This window comes from Mustelus asterias, chromosome 12 (assembly GCF_964213995.1).
Source record: "Mustelus asterias chromosome 12, sMusAst1.hap1.1, whole genome shotgun sequence".
NCBI lineage: Eukaryota > Metazoa > Chordata > Chondrichthyes > Carcharhiniformes > Triakidae > Mustelus > Mustelus asterias.
Genome location: NC_135812.1, coordinates 71928061 through 71948019, shown reverse-complemented (window position 1 = coordinate 71948019; position 19959 = coordinate 71928061). Strand labels below are relative to the sequence as shown.

Here is a 19959-nt window from a genome sequence, read left to right as displayed (position 1 = left end):
TTCACAAGAAGCCCAACCTCAAAGGGAATAAGAAGTGGACTATGATTGGTAGATCCCTGCTTGCAAAGGACAGAAAGAACGCAACTACACATTGTGCCTTTTTTCCCTAAACAAAAGCTTGGGGGACAGCTATTCCTTGGTTCATTCCCCAGGGTAATACCTTGGCCAGAGTCAAACTGCCTAGTTTGAATTTAAACAAAAGCTTGGCAGTTAACTATTCTCTGATGCATTCTCCATGGCAAGATGTCTACCAATCAGAGCCCATCAATCAGCACCCTCTTCTTGCAGTATAAATTGTCGTTCCCTTTGAGATTTGGTATTCTTACAAATCTTTCCAGATGAGTGAAGCATGTCTCTTTTTCTGCAATACTCAAAGTTATGTTCTACAAAATGAGTAAATAAACTGCAGTAGTATGATCATTTCTCACCTCCGATTACAGCTATCAACTATTGTATTGAATTTTCAACATCATGGGGCGGCACGGTAGCACAGTGGTTAGCACTGCTGCTTCACAGCTCCAGGGTCCGGGGTTCAATTCCCGGCTTGGCTCACTGTCTGTGTGGAGTTTGCACATTCTCCTCGTGTCTGCGTGGGTTTCCTCCGGGTGCTCCGGTTTCCTCCCACACTCCAAAGATGTGCGGGTTAGGTTGATTGGCCAAGCTAAAATTGCCCCTTAGTGTCCTGAGATGCGTAGGTTAGAGGGATTAGTGGGTAAAATATGTAGGGGTATGGGGGTAGGGCCTGGGTGGGATTGTGGTCGGTACAGACTCGATGGGCCAATTGGCCTCTTTCTGCACTGTAGGGTTTCTATGATGATTTTATGATCATACCTCCATTATGTTCGTATCCCAGCAACATAACACAATAACTAAGAATAAAGGAAAAAAAAGTGTATATGTTGTAAAGCATAACAGCCAAGAGTTGAGCCTGGACCGTTGCAGTTCTTCAGTATATCCCCAACTAGAAAACACCCTGGTCAGACAGATCTGCTCGAATTAGTCCTATAAATGGTGAATCATATTGGATAAAGCAAATATTTAAACGTGTAACTCACTCAAACACAAACCCTACAAACTTGTCAATATTAAATATTGCTAAGTGCCAGTTGACTATAGTGTTATATACGATGCAACAACGTGGGTGGCACTGCTGCCTCAGTGCCAGGACCTGGGTTCAATTCCCAGCTTGGGTCGCTGTCTGTGCAGAGTCTGCACGTTCTCCCAGTGTCTGTGTGGGTTTCCTCCCACATCCCGAAAGACGTGCTGGTTAGCTGCATTGGCCATGCTAAATTCTCCCTCAGTGGACCCGAACAGGTGACGAGGAGATTCTCACGGTAACGTCACTGCAGTGTTACTAAAGCCTACTTTGTGGCACTAGCAAATAAATTTAAACATCGACGCAAACCAAAATATTGCTATTCAAGAACAAGTTTCGACTTCACAATGCATAGGAAGTCATCATAAAGAGTGTTTCGTTTAACCCCACCCTGTAGTTTCAATCCTGTACAACAAAAATATATAGGCCAGAGAAAATCTCAGTCTGACTCTGAGAAAATGGTGAGCTTAATAAAATGCATGGTTAGTGTGGAAGTGGTCACCTGTTTCGTTACATTCATCAGAACGAGCCTGTGGTTAAGTGCTGCACTACAAAAGCAAATTGAAAAATCATAACATGCTTGTAATCGCTGAATGTTGACGATACTGACTGCCTTATGGTCCAGGAAGAAGTATTTTGGATAAGTAAATACTTGTGTAAATCTTGAATGTGAAATGTCTTCCACCCCAGTTAATTACCTTTCCAGGATTTATGAAATACCATAGACAGTAATGGAATCTTTTAACTCAATGATGGTCTGCGCTGTGTTAACTGATCTCAGCCAGAGCAACATTCAGAGTGCCTGTCCTCTGATGAGGGCTCAAGTTGGAGGAATCTGGAGTGGGAGTAGAGGTGGAAATGGAAATGGAAGAATCAGCCACGGTTCCCTCTCCTTGTCAGCATCAAGTGTTCCCTACTGGAGTGACGTACGTGGAGGCCTTGTGAGTCCAGGATCAGCTCCAGGCTGACACCCTCCATTGTTAAATAGCCGAAGGACAGGCTCACTCAATGGATAAAATAACGCAGGGTTGTCAACACCCTCACAATTAACCAAGCCCACCTGACCCAGCAAAGGAGGGAAGGAAGAAAAAAAAAAGGGCAATTTAAAACGGCTCAAATCAGTATCCAAATAACTTACCTAAAAAAATATTTCCTGTACCTGTGTCAGCCGCAGCTCAGTTGGTAGCACACTTGCCACTGAGTCATGAGGTTCTAGGTTCAAGTCCCACTTCAGAACTTGAGCACAAAAATCAAGGTAGACGTTCCAGGGCAGTACTGAGGCAGCGTTGCACTCACGCGAGTTGCCGCCTTTCAGATGAAAAGTTAAACCAAGGCCATACAGGTCGATGGAAAAGATCGCATCACACCATTTTGAAGACAGGGAAGTTATCCCCAGTGCTGTGGCCAATATTTATCACTCAATCAATATCACAAAGAACAGATTATCTGGCCATTATCATATTGCTGTTTGTGCAAGTTTGCTGTGTGCATACTGGCTCCTGTATTTCCTCCATTACCATAGTAAGTATACCTCCAAAAGTACTTCTTTGCCTGGAAAATACTTTGACACATACGGTGGTCATGAAAAGTGCTTTATGAATAGGAGCATAGGAACAAATAGGCCATTCAGCCTCTCGAGCTGTTCCACCACTATTCAATGAGATAGATCATGGCTGGTCTGTGGCCTAACTCCATATACCCGCCTTTGGCCCATATCCCTCATTAGCTTTGCTGAACAAAAAATGTATCTGTCTCATATTTAAAATTAGCAACTGATCTAGCATCAACTGCCGTCTGCAGAAGAGAGTTCCAAATCTCTACCACCCTTTGTGTGTAGAAGTGCCTCCTGATGACTCTCCTAAATGATCCAGCCCTAATTTTTCGTCTATGCCCCCTCATTCCAGAATCTCCAACCAGTGGAAATAGTTTATCTTTATCTACCCTGACTTTTCCAGTTAATAGCTTGAAGACTTTGATCAGATCACCCCTCGAACTTCTAAATTATAGAGGAAAGGGTCTAATTGACATAATCTTTCCTCATAACTTAACCCCTGAAGTCCAGGTGTCGTTCTTGTAAACCTACGTTGAATGGCCCCAAGGTCAGTATATCTTTCCCAAGGTAAAAGTTTTTCTTTTATTGCAACTTAAGGCATTCCTTGTGCATGAAAAAAAACCTTCCCTTTTTCCTGATCCATTGCCCACCTTCTTTTACAATTCCGCATCGTTTAGTGGCTAATGCTGCTGTTCAAATTATTTTCAAGGAAGCACCATCTTGACATCCCTTGGCTGACCACCTCTTCACCGTAGCAGAATGTGAAAAATGGAGGACGGAATTAATTTTGTGGTTCTAGATGAATCACCACATGCAGAGTGTAAAAACAAACCTTCACCTCGTTTTGCAGCCCTCACTAGGATAATTGAAAGTAGTTCAGTTTGATCGGGCAACAGAATATTATCGCAACGTTCCAGCTCTGCATGAGCAGATGATAAAGGAATTCTTTCATACCATCTTTCATACCATCCCATATGTTTCTCCAAACAAAATCAAGCCACTGGCACAAAGTTGAAAAGTTGGCTTTGGTAGATTCACAGGCAATCGTAACCAAATGCCCCACTGACTAGTGCCTGGTTCGGGCAATCCAAACCTGTCCAAATAGCTTTCTGGAAGATAACGCCCTGCATTTTATGACCTCGCTCGGGTGAGGCTCATAAAATCCCACCCGAGGCCAACGGAGAATTCCATTCGGCCTGGTGGTAAAATTCTGGCTAACCAGTCATGTGGTTTCCTTCATTACAATACTGTTTTGATCTTTCTGTGCGGCATCAGTGGTTCAATATGTCAGCTTTGTCCCAAGAGCTAAGGCAATAGTTAGGATATGAAAACCTTTTTTTAATATGTATAATTTTTTAAGTATTATTATACGTTTGAGTGTAAATGTGTGAGAAAGTGGGTGCACAAGTGATCCCTGATGAAGGGTCATCCAGACTCGAAACATTGGTTCCATTCTCTCTCCACAGATGCTGCCAGACTTGCTGAGATTTTCCAGCATTTTCTGTTTGTGTTTCAGATTCCAGCATCTGCAGTATTTTGCTTTCATCTATGTGCACGTGTTAAGTTGGGATTCAAAATGATGAGAAAACAATTCTTTTTCCCCCCCAAGACGTTAGACGCGTTATGTTGAAAGCAGCCGCAGCCCAATTTTCACTAAATGTGGGTCTGCTGACACAAACTGAACCCAGAAGCTTTGAAGTTGTTGTAAAGGATGTCCCTAGAGAAAAACTCGAGCTATCCTATTGGACAACACAGAGTGAGTTTTACCCCTCATCAAACACATGGCAATATCTCAGATCACAGCCCTGCGTCACTGCAGTATACGAAAGGGAACCAGATAGGACTGGAAAAAGGTGGGAAGGGCGGGGTTTCAGGGGATAAATAAGGAGAAACTGGGAAGGGATCAGTAAGCAAAAAGGACACAGATTTAAGATCTTTTGCAGAAGAGATGAGGAGAATTACTTTACGTAGCGAGTTGCTATGATCTCGAATGCACCGCCTGAAAGGGTGCATTCATCAGTAACACCTTTGAAAAGGAAAGACTTACCTCACACTATGTTGATCTTCCTCTACACCCTAACTATGGCTGTAACACTACATTCTGCACTCTCTCCTTATGCTTTTTCTCTAATAGCGTGCAAGAAACAATACTTTTCACTGTACACTAATACATGTGACAATAATAAATCAAATCAAGATTTACATGGGAGTGGGAGACACCTTATGTCTTTAATAGTGTCTGTCAGATAGGACTTGTTCAGTCAATTGTGCCAGACCTATGGCTGTAAGATCTCGTTCACTGCAGGTTTGCACAATCCTAAATTGTTTTCTTTCTGCATTGCAAAATACAGCAGTAATAGGGTCAAAAGTTACTATTGATAATCCCCTCTCTGATGCAACAAAATAGTCATGAATGAGGTTTCACATTCATTCAACACAGTTCAGCCAAATAAACAATTCTTTAATGGTTTGGGTAGGTTCTCAAGCGGGTGGGAGGATTCCCTCTGGAATCCCACTTGTCCTGACCCAGATGCAATTTTCAGTGAAGCTGGCAGGGCCTCAGATGCGAAGCCGGTCTGTGCCTTTATTAAGACCCACCAGTGGTCAATAGAGGGCACTTTCCCTCCCATCTTCACTTTTTAGGCTCGCTAGTTGGGTCAGGGTGCGGAACAGAAAAAGTACCCACCTACGCAACGTCGGGTGGGAAGCTGCAATCGGAAGACTCTTTCAGATTTGGGGCGCCTTCCCCTCAGGGACCTGGGAGCTCCAGCACCACCTGCCCATCCCACTCCATCCCACCACTCCGACTCCCTGACGCTGAGACTGCACGCCTCCCAATCCCGCAAGGCATCCCCCAACCTCCCCTGCCACTTACCTGAAGTGCGGACTTGGGACTTAGGCTTGGGTAAGGTGCTGCAATACCTCTTCCAGCCACTGCAGTGCTGTTGGCCAATCTGTTGTTTGAATTGGCTGACAGCTCTCCAAGGCAGGACTTCCATCCAAGGGGGGAGGTGGGGGTGGGGAAACAGAAATCCCACCTGTTGCCAATCAACACTCAATTCAGTGCAAGATGGCAGCGGACATGTCAGAGTTGGCGGGGATGCATTCCTTGCCGACTCTCAGGGTGGTGGGCACTGAGCACTCAACATCATTAAGGTTCAAGCCAATGTCTTGCCAAACATTAACAGTCAAAAGAATTGCATTAATAAAAGTACTTTCTCAACCAAAGGATATCCCAAAGCACTTTAAAGCCAATTAAGTACATTTTGAAGTGTAATCACTGGCGTAATGCAGAAAACACAGCAACCAATTTGAGCACACCAAGCTCCAAGAAACAGCAATGTGATAATGACCAGATAACCCATTTTTTAAAAAAAAGTTGATTGAGGGATAAATATTGGCCAGGACACTGGGGAGAACTTCCTTGCTTCTTTTTTGAAGTAGTACAATGGGATGTTTTACATTGACCTGAGAGAGCAAACCGTGCCTCAGAGTGGTGGCACGGTGGCGTAGTGGTTGGCACTGCCACCCCACAGCACCATGGACCTGGGTTCGGTCCCAGCCTTGGGTGACCGCCTGTGTGGAGTTGGAATGTTCTCCCAGTGTCTGCGTGGGTTTCCTCCGGGTGCTCCAGTTTCCTGTGCATGTTAGGTGGATTGGCCATGCTAAATTGCCTCTTAGTGTCCCAAAATGTGTAGGTTAGGGGAATTAGCAGAGTAAATACGTGGGATTATGGGGTAAGTGTGGGGGTGGGGGGTTGGCCTGGGTAAGATGCTATCGGAGTCAGTGCAGACTTGATGGGCCGAATGGCCTCCTTTTGCACTGCAGGGATTCTATGATTTAACATATTATACAAAAAATGGCATGTCCCACAGTAGGAGGAGGTTCTACTGAATCAGAATACATGAAAGTCTTAAACTCACCGAAAATCTTTCTCGCTCATAATCAGATGCTGCTGGGCAGTAAATCAAGCTTGAAATAACACTCTGGAGTTATTGCATTTAATTTGCCCTCGAGATGAAAAATTAGATAAATTATAATTGAAGAGCAGCCTAGCATAACAGTTATTTTTCTGATTCCAACCCACTTTTTTGTGCTGTACGCTTATTAACTCATTTTCTGATTACATCTTAATCGTGCAGCTGAGAAAAAACAACACAATCAATCAGACAACTAAAATACTTTCATTTGACCAGAAAAATCTCCTCCCTGTTAAATTTGGAGCAAAGATGATTGGACAAGTTTTAGCGTCGATAATAAATGCTTCAGAAAGAGCAACGCATAAAGCATTGGTGACAAGTCATATTCTACAAATACACCAATAGCTCTTAGTTAGTCCAAGCTGATTTCAGGTCAGGGTATCTTTTCTTCATAATAGCCACTGGAAAGTAAAACGATCGCATCCCAATAGCAATGATCAGGTGTTGCTAACCATTGTATTACTAGTCCTGTGTTGCCAAGGACCTACATACTTTAATATTTACACCGATTCTGTGTCAATAGGCATTCAGCACCTGCAAGGTCAAAACAGACCTCAGGGCATTCTTAAACAACCCAAGTTTAAAGATGTTATCGAAATCTCCAAAAGTTAGATTGCTATTAAGATCTTACCATCCATCTACAGAGGTTTATGGTCCAGCAAATGGGGGATGTGAGAAACGTTCTAGGAATAATTTAGTGCATCCAGGTGTTGTGACTTGTAACTATATCAGAAGTCTATAATGTCACTGAATAGCAATCACGGAACCGCAGGTTTTTTGCAGCACGGAAGGTGGTTATTCAGCCCATCATCCATGCCAGCCCGCTAAAAGAGCTATCATAGAATCCCTACCTTGCAGAGGGGCCATTTGGCCCATTGAGTCTGCACTGACTCTTGCCCGGGCTTACCACATAACCCCACACATTTACCCTGCTAATCCCCCTAACCTAGATACATCTTGGGACACTAAGGGGCAACTGAGCATGGCCAATCCACCTAAACTGAACATCTTTGGACTGTGGGAGGAAACCGGAGCACCCGGAGGAAACTGACGCAGACACGGGGAGAACGTGGAAACTCCACAGTCACCAAAGGGTGGAATCGAACTTGGGTTCCTGGTGCTGTGAGGCAACCGTGTAAACCACTAAGTCACCTAGCCAGCCATTTACTCCCAATTTCATGCCTTTCCTTACAGCTTGGTTTATGTTTTTCTTTTCCCTGTCGAAAGCTACTGTGGATTCTGCTTCCACTTGTGTTCCAGATATGTCATTCTATATCCTGACAAATTTCCATAATTAGCCAAAAAGAACCTGCATCGTACTGGAGATACAAACTTGATCCAGCTTCAATGCTTTGTTAAAAGGAGTCTCAGTTTTTGTAGCCTGCCCTCACAACTTATCCTATTCACCAGCAGTGTGCAAAAGGAAAACAAAACCTTAGGAATAGCAGCGAACCTGGAGCCAGTAGAACCATAGAATCCCGACAGTGCAGAAAAAGGCCATCTGGCCCATCGAGTCTGCACCGACTCTCAGAAAGAGCATCCCATCCAGGCCCTCTTCTCCACTCTATCCCTGTGACTCTGCACATTCCCATGGTTTATCCACCTAACCTGCACCTCTTTGGACACGAAGGGCCCGATTTTACCATTTTGATTCTAAGTGCCGAATCTGGGCATAGTACAGATCCGACCTTGAAATCTGCTTTCAAACGCCCCCATACGCTCTCAGCCGGCTCCAGTCCAATCCACGCTGCGGGCAGGGCTTAGCGCTGCCGGAACGATCGGAACTCTGAACTGCGCATGCGCAGTTCGAAAAAAAATTGAAAAAACACGCCCAGGTCGGGGGGGGAAAGCAGAAAGCGGAGAGAGCGGCTCTCTGACACAGATCATCCTCTGGGGGGTGGGGGGTGGGCCAGGTCAGATGTATCTCTTGGGGCGGGGGGGGGGGGGGGGGGAGCTAGAGGAGGTGGGACAGTGATGCGGATCATTGACGTGCCTTGCACTGGAACTCGCTCCTGTGCTAATTTTATTCTGGTAGTCACAGGAAGATGGAATCTTGTAACCCTGTGATGACTTCCACGATTAGGTGAAAGAGAGCCTGGGAGTTTTAGAGAGGTTCTGCTGTAAGGAAGGCAGAAAACAATAGCCAGCTGTCTCAGGTCACTGATATAAACCTTTGATCAGACAAATGAATCTTTCAGGTATTTCTCAGAGAGGAGATTGCTTATCGATCTATATCAAAAAATCCAAGCTAATCCTGGGCAGTGGAGAGTATTTTCAAGCAGAGTTAATAATCTGATTGCTGTCCTGTCTAGTGCAATTCACTGAACCTGGAACTCTAATCAGTCTGGGGTCTTGCAGTCAAATGTATCTCGGCAGGAGGGGGGGGGGGGGGGGGGGGGGAGGAGGAGGCGGGTCAGATGTATCTCTTGGGGGGGGGGGCGCGAGAGGGCTGAGCACTGTCTGGTGGTGGTGGGGGGAGGCCCGATCGCTCACTGGTGGGGGGGGGTCCGCTGCCACTCTGCGGGCAATCCCTCCTCCCCACCAGAGGAACGAATCCCTCCTCCCGGAGTGGACGCGCATCCACTCCAGGAGGGATTCATTCCTCCGGTGGGGAGAGGGATCGCCCGCAAAGCGGCAGTGGACACCCCTGCCCCCCTCCCTCCCCACCGATCACCCGCAGAGTGGCAACGGACCCCCCTGCACCCCCACCAGAGATCCATCCCCACCCCCCCCCCCCCCCCCCACCACCAGTGAGCGATCGGGCCTCCCCCCCCCACCACTAGACAATGATCAGCCCTCTGCCCCCACACCCCCAAGATACATCTGACCCACCTCCTCCTTCCCCCCCCCCCCCCCCCCCCACCAGAGGATGATCTGGGTCAGAGAGCCGTTGCAGGCTCTGAACCCGCTTCGGAGGTTCCCCTGCAAAATAAAAATTGGCTTCGGATTTTTATTTTGCAGGTCGCTAAAAGCGCGGATCCGGAACGGAACAGAAGCAGGTAAAATGAGAATTGATGATAGAGTTGGGCGGGCGGTTCATTAAATCGATTTAAATGCATGCTAATTCATTTAAATCGTTGGGCCGTCCGATTCGGGCGCGGATCCGTTCCGCGCCCGAATCGGGTGGCGGTAAAGTCGCGATTTGCTCGGACGCAGGTGCAGATCGCGACAAAGGCCTCACACCCGATTTCATTGCGATTTCGCACCCGAAAATGGGTGCAAATTGTTGGTAAAATCGGGCCCCAAGTGTCAATTGTGCACGGCCAATCCACCAAATCTTCACATCTTTGGACTGTGGGAGGAAACCAGAGCACCCGGAGGAAACCCACACAGACGGTCACCGAAGGCCAGAATCAAACCCGGGTCCCTGGTGCTGTGAGGCAGCAGTGCTAACCACTGTGCCACCATCAAACTAAAAAAAAAAAAATCTGATTTCATTTAGGGGCGTCTTCAAGTTGTAATGGAATTTTAATAGCATTTCACTGGAATTGGGGTTAAAAATGGTTGGACAGAGAATATGGCCACAAAATGATGAAACTACCACCTTGCGTCCAATGCTGTATTTCATGGCAGTCACCCTCTTTGTTTTAATAACTGCAAATGCAGCTAGTTCGCCACAAAATTTACAACCAAAATGAATGAGACACAAGAACTAACTATTCAAGGCAGCAATCAAAAATGGGATGCTGTTCTTGAGCCGGTGTGTGACTATATTTTAAGATTCTTTGGTGTACTGAACGATTTGGGATATTAGAGTGCTCGTTCAGCTGGGAGTACTCATTACTAAACTCATCCTTATACTAAATTATATCTTCGCTACCAGGAGGACCTGTTGAAGCTTCTTTAACTTTCCTTTTGATGAATGTACAAATGGGAACAGGACAGTTTCAAGTGCTGCTACTTTCAAAAGAGCATCTCTGCCTTTTGAAAGCACTTCATTCCTGTTATTTGATTAAATTCTGACACATTACTATTTCTTCACTTGCTAGGTAGGATTCTCTCCAGCAGCAAGACTGCCATCCGACAGAACTGTGTGTGAAATGAACAAAGCAATACCAGTACATGCGGAATGCCCCAGAACCTCTCTGGGGAGAGCAGGATGAGGAGATTTGTAAGTTATCTACAAAACTGACTGATAGTCTTCATGTTAAATCTATACCTAAGGCAATTTGGCATGTCAGTTACGACTCTCACCAACTTTTACAGATGCTCCATAGAAAGCATTTTTTCTGATTGTATCATCACAGCTTGGTATGGCTCCTGCTCTGCCCAAGACTGCAAGGATCTACAAAAGGTCGTGAATGTAGCCCAGTCCATCACGCAAACCAGCCTCCCATCCATTGACTCTGTCTACACTTCCTGCTTCCTCAGCAAAGCAGCCAGCATAATTAAGGACCCCACGAACCCGGGACATTCTCTCTTCCACCTTCTTCCGTGGGGGGAAAGATACAAAAGTCTGAGGACATGTACCAACCGACGCAAGAGCAGCTTCTTCCCTGCTACTGTCAGACTTTTGAATGGACTTACCTTGCATTAAGTTGATCTTTCTCTACACCCTAGCTATGACTGTAACCCTACATTCTGCACTCTCTCCTTTCCTTCTCTATGAACGGTATGCTTTGTCTGTATAGCGCGCAAGAAACAATACTCTTCACTGTATGTTAATACATGTGACAATAATAAATCAAATCAACTATCAGAAATTGAAGGGAGAGTTAAAGAAAATAAAATAGAAAAAGAAAATAGCATGCATGTATATTACACATTTCATATCGGCAGGACCTCCCAACATGCAACACAGTTAATAAATGCTTTTGAAGAGTACTCCACTGTCCAAGCGAAAAGTGGTAGTCATTCCCAAAAACAGTAATGAGATAAATTCCCAGATAATCCTTTTTAAATGACGTTGGTTGGGGGATAAACGCTAGTCAAGATATCAGAAGAATGTCACTATTCTTCGCTGCAGAGTGCGTCTTTTAAGATCCGGTTTTCTCCAACAGTCCAAAGATGTGCAGGTTAGGTGCATTGGCCATGCTAAATTGCCCCTTGACGTCCATAAATGTGTCGGTTCGTGGGGTTAGCCATGGCAAATGCGTGAAATTATGGGGATAGGGCGAGGGGTGGGCCTAAGTCAGATGCTCTATCAGAGAGTTGGTGCAGACTTGATGGGCCGAATGGCCTCTTCTGCACTGCAGTGTTTCTATGATTTAACATCTTATTATACGAAAGTTCGTGAAAGCTAGTTCATACGTTTGTTCCAGTTAGATGTGGGATGTCCTTTCGGACCAGCAATGTAATTAATGGCCTACAAAAAAACCACCCTGCGAGCCAGGAGTGAGGCAGGGGTGGACATCCTGAACATCGAGTCACAAGCAAGGTTATTATATGTGTATGCAAAAACCTTCTGCATACACAAATATCTCTTCTTGTCAAATCCACTCCACAGATGGACTTGGCAACCAGATTTGTTTAAAGTTTATTTATTAGTGTCACAAGTAGGCTTATGTTAACACTGAAATGAAGTTACTGTGAAAATTCCCTAGTCGCCACACTCCAGCGCCTGTTCGGGTACACAGAGAATTTAGCACGGTCAATGCACCTAACCAGCACGTCTTTCAGACTGTGGGGGGAAACTGGAGCACCCAGAAGAAACCCACGCAGACACGGGGAGAACTCCGCACAGTGACCCAAGCCGGGAATCGAGCCTGGGTCCCTGGCACTGTGAGGCAGCAGGCTTTGAGATCGAGATGACAAGACAAATAGGTAGCCCAATGCGTCAAAGCATGGCATCACAAGAGGAACAACTTGCTCCCAACAAGGGCATTGAATTAAAAACCAAGTTGTTCTATAGCACTCACTATTACAGTGCCACAGACAAGCATGATTCAGCAATATGACCTGGGTTGGAATGCAATCTTATTTTTGCTCCTTTATTCAAGGAATTAGAAGCACCCTGCTGGGCATATTTTTGCACGGGATTGGAACGGAGCTGATGGATTGTGAAAATGCAGATGTCTGCATTTTGAATATTTAAAAGGTTGGATCTTAAAAGGGCTGACTGTGGTCTGAGAGCAGGCTCCCAATTTAAATCTGGTTCTACTGGAGGTAAACAGATGTTGAGAACTATATTGAAAAAAAATAAAAACCCATTCATTCCAACATAAAACCACTTCAAGCTGTTTGGCAGTCTTACAAAATGGTTTTCATTTCCTGATTTGGCTCAAATGGAGCCCTGAACCTCTAACTTGCACTGCACCCCAATGCATGCTGAACACTCCATCCTAGAATGAATTGGTAATGCGTGACTCAACCCAAGAGCACAACCTGCCCTCTGTCAGCCTCTCCACTCTGACACCATGAAGAATGTGTGCAAAGCTTGCCATTGCTGCATTCAAATGGAAAGAGTCCCTGGCATGGAAACACTCAAAGTTGAAAACATAAATTTCCATTGATATTTGATGCCGATTTCTTCAAGATCTCAGTCACATTCTTCAGACCAGTTGAACAATTCTTCATCTCTTTTTAAGAAAAAAGTTGACCCAATTTCCACTTATGATTGAAGTTAATGAAGAAAGGCACTAACTTTACTGAATGTTCTAGACAGAACAGGTTAGACCTGTAACGGCTTCACAAGGTTTTGCTAACCGCTCTGATGTGAAAGCGCCATCTATTGGTAACTAAAACTCTGCAACTGAGTTCAGCCAAACTAAACTAAGGAGATAGTTGATCCAAATGATCTTTACATGAAGGAAACTAACTTTTATCTTTCACAGTCATACCTCTTTCCATCATTACCCTAGTTACTGTAAATATATTAGGTTAATTCCGAATAGAGAAAATATAACTGCCTATTACCAGCATGATCTTCTCATCCTACAGCAATGATAGTTTATTTAATAGTGTCACAAGTCAGCTTACATCAACACTGCAATGAAGTTACTGTGAAAATCTCCTAGTCGCCACACTCTGGCGCCTGTTTGGGTACATGGAGGGAGAATTTAAACACGGACAATGCACCTAACCAGCACGTCTTTTGGACTGTGGGAGGAAACCGGAGCACCCGGAAGAAACCCACGCAGATGGTGGTTGGGGGGGGGGGAGGCGGGGGAGACGTGCAAACTCCGCACAGACAGTGACCCAAGCCAGAAATCGAACCCCGGTCCCTGGCGCTGTGAGGCAGCAATGCTAACCACTGTGCCACCCAACGATGCATTTGTCAGTTTGCTCATCATTTTTGCGAGCTGAAAGATGAGTGCATCAAAAATATTTCTGTATTCAGCATCATTGCAGACAAGCTCTCCACCCGTTCCTGGGGTTTTAAGAAGCTCAGCTTTGATTACATTTAACCCAACCAAAGTTAAATAGTAAATCAGTTTTAAACCCACTTATACCATAATGGACATACCATTTGCTGTTTATTTATGGTTGGGTTGCATTTATAAATACATGCTGGAGTTAAACTTTATGTATACTGCCTTTCCATCTGGCACTCATTAATTAAAATAAACCAGGTTCATTCAGTGTTATATTCTAATTCCTGGTTGAGTGGCATTATTATTTCATGTTTACGAATGAGTTATGAATACAGCGCTTCGACCACAGGTGATTGAATCCCAGCCATTTTGTCAGTCCTTGTGTGCGCAGATTGCGAGAGTGTAGTTCCCCCTTGCAGCACTTCAATTCTGGGACAGACAGTGAGACACAGCATGATTCAGGAGTCATTCCCAGCAGCCAATCCCAGAATGCTATTGGTGGCCACCTTACATGATTCCACAGTACACTCTATCCCAGCTGAATAAGGCCGGGTGACAGCAAGAGCTTAAAACGGGGAAAAAAAACCTTTGAAAAGATTGAATGATTGAAGCTAAGAAGGACTTGAAAGATTTGGCAATTAAAACAGTTGGTTATCCAACAATCGCATGTCTGGTTTCCATTTCTGCATCAAGCATAATTGGATATTTCACAAGTTATTTTCATTCCATATGGTGTGTGCGCGCACACGTGTGTGTGTTTGCCCTGCATTAACTACTAGGGAGGCCAGTGTTGTAAGCCCTCGCCAAACCATTTACCCCAAGTAGGAACTGTGATTTCAAGTCAAAAATGTTTCCGCTATTAATCACTGACTGGTCTCTGATGGCCAATAAGTAATTTACAGCAGAGAGTAGAACAACGTTGAAGCTGTGACAGTAACCCTAGGTATATTGCTTACCTGGTGCATTGTGTAAATCTGCAACAGTCCTGTCTTTAAATAATTCATACTGGAAGCCAGTGATTTTTCTACTTATGTCCATCTTAGGAGTGGCCTGAATAAAGAGTGCCCCCTGGTCCATGCCAAAACAGTACAGCTTGTTTGCGATATGGTCCTCTTCGCTCACAAGAAGTTTCAGATCACCAACTTTTTCCAAATAAATATTAGCTCCCTTGGAGTCTTTGAAAGGTTTTATGCAGACAGTCAAGTCTTTGTAGGAGGATGTTGCTATATTGGTTCTTAAATTAACCCTCAAGGCTCCAGTAGGATACAACCATTCCAGTGAACCTTCAGAACAGCGCAAGTACACCTGTTCTACATCTCTGGAGTGATCATTGTGCGTTAATCCACTGGGGAAAGAAAAACAAAGGAAAGAGCAATTAAAATTTTTGCAAGTTGTAAATAGGTCCCACCGAGAGTACATGGGGGATTCCTGGTGGAGATTTTCTTACAGCAATCCTTTCCCATTCATTTCTTTAGTAGTTCTCTAAAGTTGAAACAAAAGAAGCAATCTCATTACATTGAAGAGAGCTTAGAATGAGGACTACCAGAAAATCCTGATGTGAAATAGTAATGATTCAAGAGGTTTAATAGATGAAGGCACTTGGTGGTTGTGTAAAATGAAAGTCCTTCATTCATTCTGACTTCCTCCAGCCCTCAACATTCTCTTCAAGTACTTAGGGCAAAAAAGAGAAGATTGGTAACAAACAGGAATAAATCTCTGCTTCAATCATTGAATTTAGTCTCACATGCTTTGCTGTTTTGAATTTGACCAGTGCTGAGCTTTAAGTAGAAGTTTGTCTGAGGACAGGAAATTCCAAAAACAAAGAACTAGATTGATTTTATATTTTTAAAAAAACGTTATTGCTATTTAAGACATTTAATCATCTTACCCACTTCAAAGTTTGCATCAGATAGCAAAGGCAATGTGTGAGTTTATAATCCACAAAGAACAATCTGCGGTATTTGCACGATGCTCCTATTGCTGTGGATCTTTCGCTCTTCTGGGATATAATTGCACATATGTTCACAATGTTCAGGTCAGCTTACATTGTTTGCACAATCCGAATAAGTGAACTTTAAAGCAAAAACGGACCAAGCATGAACAGCTTATCTTCCCATTTGCGTTTGCTGGCTGATGCAGTTACATTGCAGTAAGCCATATTTAATTTAAGTGGTCATTATTTTGAGCCGACTTATCTTCCACTTGTAAACGTACTGACAGATAACAGGTCACTTGTCATTAGCTTTGGCAAACTTCTCCTGGGTAAAGTAAACTCTCTTTGTCTGGAGGACGTCTCAGACCTCCCAGGGTATAACAACCGCATGTCAAACAGTAACTACAAGTATGCACAAAGGTTTTAAAGGTGGGCAAACAAAGAGCCTTGGCATTTGACTAATTAACATGAAAAGAATGAGTTGAGCCTTTTATTTTGAATTGGTTGGATGAGAAAGCAAATCGCAGACTCATATGTTGGTAAGAATTCTACTACATGCTATGAGGGGCTATCTGATGGGTCACATTAGAAGGTAGAGTGGAGAGGTTCTTGTAAAAGAGGAACTCCTGGCACACAGTTCAATGTCACATTTTGAGTAACATATCAAAAAATCTACAAACAAAGGTTATGTGATTTGGTTGAATGGGGCTCAAAACTTGTCCTTTAAGCTACTTCATTTTATTCCCCTCCCCCGGGGACACAATACTACATCCCTATACCTTGTCCAAGTGCCACTCCTCACTGTGTTTAAGCTAACAGCCCTCTCTTCACTACCTCCTCCTCCCCCCCCACACACACACACACACTACTCCTTACTGCCCAGCACTACGGAGCTTGCAATTTTCCCTCCAACAGATCTCCAATCCAGGCATCAGCACTTAAAAAAAACACAGACTGCCTCCTCTCTCCCCACCCCCCGCCCATCCCCGGGCAAAAGATCGTTGCCCTTATTTTTGTTTTTGGAACAGCACTGTTTCAAAATCCCAGTTGCTCAATGGGACATCTTAACCCCAGTGAATCATGTGGGTGAATCACTCACTGCAAGTCTAACAGGAGGACAGCAACAGGTGATTAATATTTTCTATGAGTTTTTCTTTTTCAAAAATAAAGAACCAGAACGTTTGAACACTGAAGGTATTGTTTTAAACATACATGAAAGCAACTACCTGTATATAATTATATCACCTTGTGACACCTATTTAATCAAAGTGGTTCCATTTAAAAGGTTTTCCTAAGTAAACGTGATGCTTTGCAGGTGTCTCCTCTGTTTAAAAACAGAGAGAGAATCTAAACTGCTTGTTACTTTAGGATTAAATTACAGGGCACTGGCGGCTCATTAAACTCACGGCTCTGTCTTACAAAACACCAACTAGAAATACTAAAACAGCCCCAAATAATGAAGGTTAGAGAAAAAGATTGGCAGTAATTTTTTGAAATGAAACTAGGTACATGTTATTTTCTAAATAGTGTACACTTTATAAATTGTTGATCTTTACACCCTAACCTAGGACTGTAACACTACATTCTGCACCCTCTCCTTTCTGCTTTGTATAGCGGGCACAAAAAATATTTTTCATTGTATACTCATACATGTGACAATAATAAATCAAAAAAAGTCACGTCTCTCAATTATTGAAAAGAAGCATTTAACAGGGGACATGTAAAGCACAACATATATATATATATATATGTAGTGGCACAGTTTTGACATTGAAAACGACACAGTAAAGAGGTGTTGGCCACATCCAACATCAGTTAATGGTCTGAGGTGAGGCAATTGCGTTCCCCATTTCAATCCGCAACAAGACAGTGCTGGTGAACCACACTGAGATGTGCTTCCTCCACCCCCCCTAGTTAATAGTAACATCCCGACACAGGTCAGTGAGCTCCGTGCTCTCTGAGCCTTGTCTGTGCTCTGTCAGGTTACACGTTACTGCTCACCTTCCTTTCCAACTGCACTGGTTACTGGAATACTGCGATGTCGCCGCTCTACAGACCAGCAGCACTGCCAGCACCGAGTCCAAGACTAAATTTAACATCTTTCCTTCTTTTTCTCTCTCTCCCCAGTTTTCCCTCTCGGTTCCGATCGCCACGGGTGCTGAGAACAAAGTCAAATCTGGACGAGAGACTGTTTTTTTTCCCCCCCTCTACATTATTGTTCGCCTTTGAGCGCTGCTCAGAGTAGCACACCACGTCCCTCTCAAAGCCAAGGCATGACAGGGCATCGCATTTCCTCACTGCAGCACTTTCTGTTGTAGTAAAGACTTTCAGCTCCACGTCACACGGTTACATTACAGCTGATAGTCAGCCCTCCCGGGCCAAACACTGCTCCACCCCCAAACAGCAAATAAAAAAAACCACCCCAAAGATCACTGCAGAGCTGCTGCTAAAACCTGGCTTGGATCTCAGCTTTCACACCAAGATGCCTCGTGTCCCAATTCACTGAGTGTGGCTGACTCTCTCTGTCTCACTATTTACTCTAGTTATTCCAGGCACACTTAAAGTAAAGTTTATTTATTGGTGTCACAAGTAGGCTTACATTAATACTGCAATGAAGTTACTGTGAAAATCCCCTAGTCACCACACTCTGGTGCCTGTTCGGGTATACTGAGGGAGAATTTAGCATGGCTAATGCACCGAACCAGCATGTCTTTTGGACTGTGGGAGGAAACCAGAGCACCCGGAGGAAACCCACATGGGGAGAACGTGCAGACTTCGCACAGTCAGCTACCCAAGCCAGGAATTGAACCTGGGTCCCTAGCACTGTCAGGCTGCAGTGTTAACCACTGGGGGAGAACGTGCAGACTTCGCACAGTCAGCTACCCAAGCCAGGAATTGAACCTGGGTCCCTAGCACTGTCAGGCTGCAGTGTTAACCACTGGGCCACTAGGGGAATGTCTCCCTTCACCCTCATTTTGTAAGGCATGGTGGCACAGTGGTTAGCACTGCTGCCTCACAGTGCCAGGGACCCGGGTTCGATTCCAGCTTCAGATAATAGAGCCATAGAGCAGCACGGAAACAGGCCCTTCAGCCCAACTGGTCCATGCCAACCATGGTGCCCTCCCAGCTAGTCCCAATTCCCCGCGTTTGGCCCATATCCCTCGAATCCTTTCCCATCCGTGTGCTTATCCAAATACTTTTTAAATGTTGCCATTGTACCTGCCTCAATCACTTTCTCTGGCAGCTCATTCCATATACGCACCACCCCACCACCCACTGCGTGAAGAAATTGCCTCTCAGGTCCCTTTTAAATCTTTCCTCTCTCACCTTAAACCTATGCCCTCTAGTTTTCAATTCCCCTTCCCTGGGAAAAAGACTATGTGCGTTCATCCTATCAATGCCCCTCATGATTTTATACACCTCAATAAGGTCACCCCTCATTCTCCAACGTCCCATGGGTCACTGTCTGTGTGGAGTTTGCACATTCTTTCTGGACAAAATTTTCCCATCCTGTCTACAGCAGGCGGGACAGGACCATGCAAAGGGCCTTTGACCTCAGGCAGGATTTTCCAGTCTTGGGGGAGCGAAGCCAGAAAACTACCCCCCCTCCCCTCCCCTCACCCCTGCGTGAGTTTCCTCTGTGTATTCCGGTCTCCTCCCACCGTCCAAAGATATGCGGGTTAGGTGGATTGGCCATGGTAAATTGCCCCTTAGTGTCAGGGGGACTAGCAGGGTAAATATGTGGGGATAGGGCCTGGGATTGTTATCAGTGCAGGCTCGATGGACTGAATGGCCTCCTTTTGCACAGTATGGATTCTATGTCCTTTTTGCTCCAGGCTGCGTGGGTAATCTCTAGGTCTGGAGGTGGGGGCAGAGGGTTCTGGATCAAATCCCAGTCCAGATACTTGAGCACAAAATCTAATCCAACATTCCGGTACTGAGGGAGCACTGCACTGTAGGCAATGTCATCCTTTGAATGAGGTTAGCCTTGAGGACCTGTCAACTCTCTCAGGAAAAGGTCGAAGAGCCCATTATTTTAAAACGTGGGAATCCACCCTCATGTCCTGACCAATAGTAATCCCTCAATCAACATCATTAAACAACAGACAATCAAATCATAGAATTTCTACAGTGTAGAAGGAAGC

At 44.7% G+C, this 19959-nt stretch overlaps 1 protein-coding gene across 1 annotated transcript in view; it reads right to left on the bottom strand.

Annotated features, from left to right (window-relative positions):
* metrnla (meteorin like, glial cell differentiation regulator a) overlaps window positions 1-18322 on the bottom strand; it is a 29341-nt gene extending 11019 nt beyond the window's left edge. The window contains exons 1-2 of the mRNA XM_078225419.1: window positions 17816-18322; window positions 14838-15226 (exon numbers count right to left, since the gene is read on the bottom strand). Of these exons, the coding sequence (XP_078081545.1) occupies window positions 14838-15226; window positions 17816-17913 (487 nt within the window). The 5' untranslated portion in view covers window positions 17914-18322. The remainder of the gene's footprint in view (window positions 1-14837; window positions 15227-17815) is intronic.
* Window positions 18323-19959: the final 1637 nt, after the last annotated feature.